This window comes from Lygodium microphyllum, chromosome 21 (assembly GCF_053477565.2).
Source record: "Lygodium microphyllum isolate KBCC chromosome 21, Lygodium_microphyllum_v1.1.10, whole genome shotgun sequence".
Taxonomy (NCBI): Eukaryota; Viridiplantae; Streptophyta; class Polypodiopsida; order Schizaeales; family Lygodiaceae; genus Lygodium; species Lygodium microphyllum.
Window position 1 is genome coordinate 12,144,865 of NC_141155.1, and position 12,113 is coordinate 12,156,977.

Consider the following 12,113-nt stretch of genomic DNA (forward strand, 5'->3'; position numbering starts at 1 on the left):
GTGGCGTGAACCGTTGCCCTCTCAATGTCAGCATCCATGGATGGATCTTCTTCATTGTTCAGCTCCTTGGTGGAAACATTGAAGGTTCTCCCTCTGGCTCTATTTTGACCTTGGAATTTCCCCTGGTGATGCCCTCTGCCAATTTTGGGACACTCCCTCTTGAAGTGTCCAGGCTCGTTGCAATGAAAGCAAGGTGGGTTGCGATCATTGCTTTGTGTTCGAACAAAGTTGTTGACAGTATTGACCCTAGCTTTCTTTCTTTGGCCCTGATTCTGACCCTATGCTCTCTTAGTCTGAGCCTTAGACATGCCCTTATTCTGATCTTTGTAAGGCCAAATCTTGTTGTTCCTTGGTTTGGTCTGCACCTCTTGTATTATTGGAGTAGCTTGAATGAGTGCATCTTGTAGGTCCGTTGGGCGCATTGATTCCAATCAAGTGTTTATGGGTGGATTCAACCCAATATAGAAATTTGACACCTGCTGTGTCATATCCATTGGGGGTGCATACTTTAGGAGTGAGACAAACATCGAATAATATACTTCAAGGGATAATCCTAGCTGCTTCAAGTCATAGAATTCTTTCATCTTTTGTGTGTGGTAGGCAAGTGGCAGATACCTCCCTCGCACAGCTTCCTTAAGCTTATCCTAAGTGACTGTCCCCTCCGAGATCGCTTGGTCTCTACACCACTATTTCCACCAAAGTCTCACTTCCCCAGTTAGCTTAAGTTTGGCGAGCATGGCTTGGTTAGCATGTGTATTTCCTGCTGCCTCAAAATAGTTCTCCATGGACTCAATCCAAATCTTGGTGTCAGCTTGAATAGTCCTTCCCTTGCCATGAAACTCAAGTGTCTTAATTTGTTTGAGAGGGAATTTCTTCTCTTGAGCTGGACTTAGTGTAGGAGTCACATTTGGAACCTGCGCTTGGGGTTGCGTGTGAACAATAAGATTCTTTATGTTAACATCTTATCATACATTCTCATATTACGTTAATATGACTAGCATAGCTTTTTAGCTAAGTGATTTAATCACTTAACACCTTAGTTAACATTTATGATCAAGATAGACAATTGTAAAAAGTCTTATTTATTCATGAAGGCATATCCCTTTGAGTACATTTATTTTAGATAAATAGTACAGGCTGATTGATACATCAATTTGGGAAAAATAGGATTTTGTTACAATTGGCTACAAGGACACAATAATAATATGGAGTGGGGTCATGGATTTTCAGGAAATGCTAAGTCATAGGAAGCTTGGGGTATCCCTTCCTTTGATACCCGTTCTTCTCATAGCGCCCTAACACTTTGATTCTGTCATCAGCAGAGATCACCTGGGTCACTTCTTCATAGACATACTTGTTCTGCTTGACTTGCCGGCCAACTACATGCAAAGTTGCATTTACGTGAGCTTCGACAAATATGAACAGCTTCACGATCTTTAAATCCTCCATCCACTTGATTCTCTTCAAGTTGGTCTAAAGGTACAGGAGTCGGTGGGCTACTATGTAGTATATTCCTGAGACTCCTGTCCATCTCTGCTCCTCATACAGGAGTGAAGGATTATAGATGCGGTCCAAAATATTCATCATGCCAAGACTCTAGCCATAATTCAAAGCATGCATTGCAGTCATGAACATGACCTGGAACATCAAGAACTTGCTCCATGCTTTGTGACTCTGCAACCCAACATCCATAAGTAAGTAAAGAAAAATTTTCAATAGAAAACACTGCTCTATTGCACTCACTCTCCCCTGTTTATTCCCTTATCCCCTTTATTTTCCTCCATTAAGTTCCCTTATAATCTTTAGATCTCGTTGGTTCGCTATGATACCAATCGTAACGTGTTCGCTTGTCAACTTATGGGACACGTCTTAGTAGTCCATGGGGAGGGGAGTTTGGAAAACGCCACCTGGGACTCACAAGGAATGTCATAGGGTTTGTGATCTAGGTCTTCTCAAGTCTGCCCTGAAGCGTAAGTATCCGACCGTTCCCACTTAGGATTGACCTGAAGTCAAGGTTTCTTTCCTATCAGCCAAGTCTCTAGGAAGTAGCTAGCGTAAAGCTCCAAATGAGCCACTTTTCGTAGGAACAATAGAGTGGAAGTGGATTTATGCTGCACTTGGTTTATGGAGAATGGAAAACGAGAGGGATGCGAAGCTCAACCTTTCTGCCCATAAGGCATAGTCCCATTCCACTCTCCTAAAACAGCATAAATCGGGATTCTAACTATACTGACTCTAGGCCTTCACGGTCTTGTTATGACATCTTTTGAGAAAAGTTTCCAGCTAACCGGGACCACCCTTCTATAGGACGGACCCAAGTCACGTCCACCACACTTTCCTCAGGTTGCTTAGTTATCTAATTACCTACCACATTATGTTTGACATGCAAAAGCAGCTCCCTTAATTAATCAATTTAAACACAGGTTCCTTCATGCAACTTAGGCACTGACATAAAAAAAGACAATATCAAGCAAGTTCCTTTTTCAAATATCTGATCTTTATTTATTATAGTCTTGGAATACATCAAGTATCTTGCCCGAAGGCTACCCCAGCAAATCATTAGGATTGCTGCTCCAAGTTTCGCCCGTAGACTAGTATACAGGCCTCGAGATCCCATCTCGAGTCACGTCGGCCTCTTGTACAGGATCCAGAGGCAAGTAATTTACATCCAGAGCCTCCTCGGGCACCCAAGCGTCCTCCCACTCCAAGCAGCACCCACGGAGAGACCTCTCGTGGCAGGTTTGGTCCATGCACCCGACTTGGCTAACAACCCCCTTGGATAGGGCCAGGCAAGCAGTCAAAGGTAATTGAACTCGCCTCTCCCTCCAGGCTATTAACCTAAAGCATTAAGTGTTTGTCCTTGAATTAGTTCCTTGAGCAAAGAATTTCAAACAATGTACCTAAGTGTACAATCATGTTCATTTATGCCGTCGTTCATACGACCAACTGCTAAGATGTGATTCCTTTTTCCCGAATACTCCCAGCATTCGATCTTGGATCGTTCGTGACTTGGCGAGATTCCAAGGCCTTGGCAAGCTAGGTTGCTTGTTTCCCCTTTTTTTTTGGGCTAGGGTTTGTACCCTACAGACCCCAATTATCCTTACCTTAGGTCTCCTTGTAAAATAGATCTTGGAAAACCCTGTCATCCTCGATTGGTCAATTTGCTTCTTGGCAATTCACAATTTTCCTAAGTTTGGCAAATCGGTCCCCAAGAGAGAGAGTTGTAGTAGGGCGACTACTCGACTTCTTAAAGAATCTAGCTTGTAATTAGATATTGTTAGCTATATATAGTCTGTCTATATATAGCATCCTAGGTCCCCACAGACTATATATAGCACCCCAGGTCCCCTCTATATATTCCTATCATGTGTGCTCAGCTGACACACTTCTGGGGTTCCACTTCTGGTGTCTCGTATCTCTGAATAGGCTATTGTAATTCAAGAGTGATGTAGCTCCTTCTTCGTTGATGTTGTAATTCATGAGTGATGTAGCTCCTTTGATGCCTATGAATAGGCTCTTGTAAGTTCAACTTTGTAATTTTATATTTTGAATATTAATATAACGGTAGGCCTATATAGAGCTGTGGGTTTTTCCCTTAAGCCCCCAAGGGTTTGTTCATCCATAGTAAGGGACCTTTATTTGAGCGGGGGTGTTAGCTATATATAGTATGTCTATATATAGCACCCCAGGTCCCCACAGACTATATATAGTGCCCTAGGTCCCCTCTATATATTCCTCTCATGTGTGCTCAGCTGACACACTTCTGGGGTTCCACTTCTGGTGTCTCATATCTCTTTTCTCTCCTCTCTTCATTTCATCTCTTGTCTTCCTCGCAGTTTCCAACATGGTATTAGAGCAAGGTTCTACAACATCACAAAGATAAGTTTTCTTTATTGTTTTATTTCTTTGCTCATTAGCAGACCTTTGTTTCATGACATTTTGTCAATTTTGTTGATGGGTCGTGCCACTTTCGATCATGTTAATTGTTTTCAAGCTAAGGTAATAGTTTTTCATCTTTTATTATAAGTTATGAAGCTTGAGTTATGATTTTTTGAAGCCCTTCATGGTATTAGGCTTGAGTTATGCTTCATGCAGCTTGTGTTGCATATCACTTGTCAAGCTATTAAAAGGCTTTCTCTACCCACACCATCTAATTGTTCAAATGTTTTATGCCTCATGGTTTGAATCGTGGAAGAGCAAGAGATTGTTAAGATGTTTTATGCCCCATGGTTTGCTTTGTGGAATAGAGAGATGTTTTATGCCTGTCGTAGATGTCGTGCAAGGCCTGCATCATCATTTGTTCAGTCGCCTGTTCCGATCTTGATAGTAATTATCTTAGGTTTTTCAACTATTCGATCGTCTGGTTAGTCTTGATGACCATAAACATAGATCTGTGAGATATGGCGTCTGCTTTACCTGAGATGCAAGGATGGATTTTCTGGATGAGTTTTACTGGAAACCAGAGCAGATGCGACGAATGGTTTCATAACAATCAGCTGTGGAAGCCAAACCATCTGGACATCATTAACTCCGTCCCTCTTCATCCTGTGTAAGGTTGATTTTCTCATAGCCATCCGGAGGGAACGGGCATCTCTCCGTTCCTTGAAAAAGAGGAGACCCGTTAGATCGCCTGACAGCCTTAACCACCAGCTGGAATGCGCATAGTGGGACGTTCATTAAGGCGCCTGGGAGGGAAGGGCGAACCCTTCTCATCTCTACGGCGACAAACTATTCGCGTTCTGGTGGCGAGCCTTGCCTCGTCTTCCGAGCTGTGCAGACTTGTCTGAACTAGAATGTCCAGGCAAGAGGTACGACTATACAAAAGCATGTTCATCACGCTGGGTGTCACGCTGAATTCCTCCCATGGTCCAAATATAGCGCTTTCATCCCACTATTACTCAACGGATTGCCCGTTCTTTTCACTTAGAGTACCGGTTGCCCGTCTTTCCTCTCCAATTAGCGTTTCATGATAAAAAGCATGCATGCTATTCCTGGATACAATGCGAAGCCTACTGCCATCAACTTCGGATTCTCCAGAACATAGTATTCCTATTCCTCAATACTGACATTGATAAGGTGATGGGACATGAAATGGGCCGGCACTGGCTATGGCACTAGCCGAACCTCATGCTCATGACACACAAACACCCTCACGGCCTCGCAGACCAGGAGCGTCAATCTAATGCTAAAGGACTAACTGCCCTAAAGCTTAATCTATTGCATTTATAGTTTATAGTCCAATGTTTCCCTTTCCATAAGCTCCTCAGAGGGAGAACCCGTACACACTGGCAATGCCACGATAACATACATGGAGGCAACCTCTCGGTAGAAACACCGCAGCTCCACTCCAGCTCTCCTACAACACAGGGATTGGCCCCTTGATGCGCTGCTCAATATATAACACAATCGAACACAAACTCCTCTCTTTCATATTTCTTGTATTTCTAGGACATATACCATGTGTCCTTACTTAACAGTCCCTTAGGAAACCGCCCCTCTATCCTACGGTAAGGGATAACCTCACACTCTCAATCGTGGGTCAAATTCCTAAGAAAACAATTGCTATGCAGTCCAATAGCTTTTCCTTTGATACCATGAACCATGTATAGTGCATAATGTGAATGGTCTAGTGCACAAACAGAAGAAAATCAGCATTGTGCATCGTGCAAAACCAATCTTTTCATGATTTCCATGCTAACGTTTATGCAATGAGAACAAGCACCGAGTCTTACGCTCATGCTGCCTTTCCCTTTATTTTAAAACAACGGCCTATAGGCATGATGCAGCACATAAAATATATTTTAATTTATATTTTGACGCTCAACCTCCCCTCTCACCCTATCGTTTAATGTTTTGCATCTATTGACAGGTGAAAGAGTCATTTTATGTGTATTTCTTTATAAAGAAAGTGATAAACACGGACGGAAACATAGAAACGAGGATAAACCGAGGCCAATCTCGTGCTTTACCTCCATTATACATTTCATAAATACGCATGTAATTTTTTGGAGTTTTTCTTTTACCGTTTCCTAATTTTCCCCCATTTAAAACCCATTTTTCACCTTTTTTGGTATTTTTCCTCTATTTTCTTCAATAAAAATGACTAGAAATTAAGATTGATTGTGGTCAATGGCCCTTAGGTTTCTTGATAGCACAATTTCATGGTTTTGTAGGTATTATGTCTCATATATTCCCCTTTATTTTGCAAAAAATTCCATTTTTATCCTTTAAACGCATGTTTTATGGCTTTTATAACATTAATTTCAACCATATCACTTATGATTTTCTGGTTTTTTTATTAGAAACTGATAAAACTCATAGAAAAAAACATCATAATGAATATTCAGTCCATGGGAACAATGTTTCATCAATCAAATAGCATAAAAACTCATTTTTTCTTCATAAGAGTTGAAATACCGCTTAGGCTTTGTGTCTCAGGATCTCGGTTTTGGTGCGGACTCCGGGTCAGCCCACATTCAATGTCCAGCATCTTCACAGTCAGCAATCTTCATGTCTCCATTGATCCAGAAGCAATCCGGTTCCAACCGGACAAGCTTTCCTTCACCATTCTTCATTTTCCTCTTACACACAAGAACAACCCCTTAGGGGGAGAGAGGGAGGAGAGAGAAAGACTAGAATTGGCTCTCCTCATTCAGGCTACCATTGTATGGGCGAAGACAAGCGATATGATCAGTAGAGAGAGGGAAGATCGGGGGTATGATCAATTGTGTGGGTTATTTGCAGGTAGTAATCACCCTCTCCATCTCCATCAAGTGCAAATTTCGGCGCAGATATGGTCCCTTCTCCTCACGTTTTTTTCATCTCTTTCTCATCCCACGTTTTGATGTTGCATAAAATGCTCCAAGGGCCCCAAAGGTCATGCCCACTTTTGGCTAAAACAAGTCCACCTCTTCATATCTTGCCCAATTTGTGGCCATTTCCCCATTCGGGCTCCGATTCGAGTGCTGTAAATTTTTGGGCATCGAGCTTTACATCCTACATTGGCTAGCAACTCCTGACAACCCACAGGGAACTCGAAATAATTATCAAAAATCCACAAGTGTCGCTCGGGCACCTTTTAAAAGTCATCTTTCACTTGGTGCTTAAAATCGTCCTGGCTGGAGCCGCCGCCTTCGATGTTAAATATTTTTCCCCTAAATTCTGATTTTTTTGACAAATTTTAGGTAATCCCGGGCTCAAAACTCTGCTCTCATTGGCGACCACGGGATAGGATGACTCAGCCCGTCAAATCCCACAATAGATCTGCACAAAACAATCAAAGGAAGCATCAAGCTGATACAAAATAGATACACACTAAAACACAGCACAATACTCACCCTAGCCCCTCACAAAACCAAGGCATGACATCCACAAGAAGTAGGCCTAGCAGAATCTGATAAAAGGTCCGAAGCTAGTCACTAACCGATTGCTCCAACACGGCCAAACTAAAAGGAACTATCAAAGAGGTTTCCCTAAGTGGTGGTCTGAACTACCTACCTAACAAGAACAACACAACTAGGAGCTCCTACTAGGCGAGAACTCCTATAGCCTGATCAAGAAGTATTTTCTTTTAACACATTTCGTTGTTTAGGTTTTTATTCTCCATACTCGGGCATGTAAAAAGGAGGGAGCTGAGCGTAGTGACCCAAGGAGAATAGGGCATCGGCCTCAAGTCCTATCTCGGTACCCAAGAACCTACCAAGCCCTCGCAAGGCAACACTTAATCCTTTTCTGACTCTCACTTTTATTTTCACTCCAACCTTCCTTAATTTCTTCTTTTCCAGCAAGATGCCACCCCTAGGAAGACAAGGCATCGGCCCCGAGTCTGACTCGTCCCTAGGAACCTACCAGGCCCTCGCTAGGCAATGATCAACTGCTTATAATTTTTCTTTTCTTTTCTTTTCTATTTTTATGGGGGTTAGAACCCCTTTTTACACACCTTTGTATATATTTATTGTCTTTAAGATATTGGGTTTTTTTTTCCTCTCTATCATCATCATTATTCCTCTAGCAAGCTTCTCTAATTGCCTCACAACTAACAAGAACTTCTAGAATGGCTGCCTAGCAGGCTAGCAGAACAGGGCACTAGAACTGCCTTCTAAAACATGTCTTTTGATGCCTGACAATGTCTTTATAGGAGGCAACGACTACTTTGACCTCCCTCAAACATACCTAACCTAAACCTTGGGACTTCATGATAAGAAACTAAATGAGACCGCCACTAAGCCTAGGGCAATGCAAGATTAGTGCAATGCTATGGAGGATCAAAATACACAAGGAAATCCATAATGGAGAGACAACGATGTAGGCAACACTCAACAATATATTCCAATGCTTAATGATCATACAATGGCAGGTCTCTTATATAGAGAACCTCAAGACAATAGCCTGCTATGTGGCATCCTCTGATCCACATTCAACTTGTGGTGACCCTTGTCCCACATCTATCCATGAAGTCCACATCCTCCTATGTGGCTACCATAAATCACACAATGATACCCCTCTAGGGTACCAATAACAATATTCCAATAATTGGACATTGCACATTTCAACACCCCTCCTCAATGTACAATCAGTGTGACCATCTCACCTCTCACCCCCAATGATTTGGCATTGCCAAACTCACTCTCTCAACACTCCCCCTCAATGACAAATTGGAGTGTTCAACAAATGTGTGTGCATGTGTCTAGCAACCTAGACACCTCAAGTCCATTTCGAGCACCATGCTGCTCGGGAGGAACCACCCAAGTGCTTTTTAGACACCCCATGTGTCAGGGAGAAGGAACCAACCCAAGTAGTGCATCATCAACGTACACTACTCCTGCACACCACAATCAAATATCCTTTTTGAGCACCCGTGGGCTCGGGCAGAGGACCCTCATAAACATGGGTGAGAGAATTACATCCATTTTATGTCCATGCAAGGGCAAGGCACCCGCAAATAAAGGTGTAATAAAAAATACATCCATAGGTATAGATTGTGAATGAGCACATCATTGTTCACAATCTTTCAATACATGTGTCACTAGATTTGACACAAAAATATCTATGCCATATATGCCATTGACTAAATATGTGGCTCTTGCCACAACCAAGATTGACATATATTTTGATTCCCAAAGATATTCCATATGGAGATTCATCTTAGGGAGTGGTATGGAAAGGATAAGAGGCTAAGGGGCTAAGGCTTGTTTCAAACCACACAAGATAAGATCATTTATGTAGCCATACGTTCCCAACAGTCTCTGCACCTCGAAATCATCTGGGCTGCAGATTTCGATGCTGTTGATGACGGTCGGGTGGCGAGAAGGAAGTGACTGAGTCTTCTGAGTGGCCTTGAAAGAGCTCCATTTGGTGAAACCCCACGAGCCTGACTGAAAGAAGACGCCAGTAGAGGAGCCCAATTGATGATAACCAACACCAACACTTCCAACGGAAGGCAGAACCAGGGCTGCCATCGCGGGGCGGAAGGCTCACCACTCTCTCCACCGCGCTGAAACAGATCACGCTTATTCCAAACATCTTCCTTATAAGCAAGGATAACAATGGCAACCTCGTGATCCATTTTGAGAAGGGCAGTGCCGGCTCCTTCTTCAGTATCCCTTTCACTGCAATCATTTTTCAATCCCAACTTGCTTGCGTAGTGATCGTGGTGCTTAAACAGTGAGTCTGATAACTTCAGTGCTCATCTGAAGTGAACAGATTATTGAGTCCTGAACCAAGGGCTGCTTAGCTCAGATATCTACCACCTGAGTCTTTAGGGATACCAATGATACTTGCTACCTCTGCTGAAATTAAACTAATGGCAGAAACAAACGTGCACCAAAGTATGATGAAGAACTCACTGCTCTGCACCGGAGGAAAACTCTTACAGCTCATCCTCCATTCTCAGATATTCGCCCACATCAGACTGATGGTAAGCAACAATACCGTTTGGGTCAAGCTTTCTGCAATCCTGTGTGGATTTCGCAGCGACTCCAAAGCCAAGGGGGATATCAGACATGGAGAAGATGACAACACCCTGGTTCTGCTGGGTGTTATCGGTGATGCGAGCAAGGCCGCTTTTGAGGACGTGGTTGCCGTACAGGAAGGACATCTCGGCGGACGGCTTGAGCCAGATTTTGAACTTGGCATGTGCGGCGAGGAGGTCAAGGCAAGAGGCGACGAGGTGAAACTTGCCGGATTTCGTGAATTTGCCGACGCAGGTGCCGAGGCCCACGAGCTTGTCCCTGGAGATGTTGGTGGCCTTCTTGACCAGGGCTTCGCTGACGTAGTAGACGCGGTTCTTGTGCAGGCGGAAGCAGTAGCGACCGGGGGAGGACGCAGAGGAGGCCCCTTCCAGGGCAGACCTCTCTACCAGGTGCTTCAGGTTGGATCCCACAAACTTGTGGAGTTTCTCAAACACCGCCGTCGTCTCCTGCTCGTCCAGAGGCCGCATCTCTCTCTCTCTCTCTCTGTCTGTGGCTACACTAATCTACCTAAGCTTAGCGGATGACCAGCTCTGATACCATGATAAGAAACTAAATGAGACCGCCACTAAGCCTAGGGCAATGCAAGATTAGTGCAATGCTATGGAGGATCAAAATACACAAGGAAATCCATAATGGAGAGACAACGATGTAGGCAACACTCAACAATATATTCCAATGCTTAATGATCATACAATGGCAGGTCTCTTATATAGAGAACCTCAAGACAATAGCCTGCTATGTGGCATCCTCTGATCCACATTCAACTTGTGGTGACCCTTGTCCCACATCTATCCATGAAGTCCACATCCTCCTATGTGGCTACCATAAATCACACAATGATACCCCTCTAGGGTACCAATAACAATATTCCAATAATTGGACATTGCACATTTCAACACTTCATGCCTTGGATGCTGGTCCCCAATAAGAAAAGAAAATCCCCCAACAAGTACACAAACACATATAGCAGAAAATCACGGTACTCATAAAGGAGAGATATCACCTGGATAGGGTCATGAGAAGCTCCCACATAACAAAGGCTCCTTCCAAGCTCTTCTTTGAACCTGTCTAGCACAGAACTAAAACAAGAAACCATTAACCGCACTTGTACTAAATAGACAACTGGCCCTCTTGGCCTAATGAAATAGAGCATTTCACTACAAAAGCTGATCGACCCTCTTGGCCTAATGAAATAAGACATTTAAAACCTCACGAAACTGGCCCTCTTGGCTTAACGAGATCAAACAGAATAGCACCTACACATCCCTCCTTGGAATAGTATAGATATACAATAATATGCTCCTTTCCAAGGAGGATAAATAGGGCTCCCAGCCCTAAACTAAATGCATAAGGTTATGACCCATCCCTCCTGCATATATAGCAAGAGGTGTACGCATAACATGTTGTCTAATTAACCTATGGGTCTAGCATAACAACGGTAGATTGGTCTCGGCTACTCTTTGCATCACCCATATTAACCATTGTCTGCTATATATTGCATGCTCTGATAACATTCCCCACAAGCGACCGGGTCCTGTTTCATCATTGATCACAATATCCAAACTAGGACCACAGTTGAAGAAAAGGTCTTCTTCATAAGCAAGATTTGCCAGTGAATCTGCAAATTGATTCTAGTAACGTGGAATCAGTTGAAAAGACACTCTCCCAAACTCCTCAAGTAGGGTCATAGCAATTCGATGATACATACAAAGGATGGAATTCCGCACTGTGTATGTCCCATCTAGCTAATTCAGGATCAACTAGGAATCCCCTTTTACTAACAACCACTGAATACCACCTTGTTTGGCAATATGCAGTCCCATAATCAAGGCTTCATACTCTGCCATATTGTTAGTAAATCCTACCCCGAGATAAGCAGCTAACTTCATCGTAACTCTACGTCGGGGATCTCAGATTACTACTCCAACACTCCCTTTTTTATTAGGGCCCCTCGACGCTCCGTCAAAATATAATGTGTATGTCCACAATGGGCTTACACAGCCTGCCATCACGAACCCCTCTATTCGTAGTTATGATAGTCAAAATTTAACATGTTTAGAGGGTGAACTGACGGCTCCATCCCACCTTCTTCATTGAGCTCAACAGGGATACTTGTCAACAGTCGTAAGTAGTGATGGCAGA

At 43.3% G+C, this 12,113-nt stretch overlaps 1 protein-coding gene across 1 annotated transcript; it reads right to left on the reverse strand.

Moving 5' to 3' along the window:
• Positions 1–8,305: 8,305 nt before the first annotated feature.
• On the reverse strand, positions 8,306–10,661 carry LOC148017748 (uncharacterized). Its single transcript, XM_087662045.1, has one exon. The coding sequence runs from the start codon at positions 10,436–10,438 to the stop codon at positions 9,869–9,871; it is 570 nt and encodes a 189-aa protein (XP_087518171.1). The 5' UTR covers positions 10,439–10,661; the 3' UTR covers positions 8,306–9,868.
• Between the last annotated feature and the right edge of the window lie 1,452 nt (positions 10,662–12,113).

Bases quoted from the DNA above. Each gene is read 5' to 3' on its own strand.
- LOC148017748 (XM_087662045.1), bottom strand. From the start codon at position 10,438: ATGCGGCCTCTGGACGAGCAGGAGACGACGGCGGTGTTTGAGAAACTC.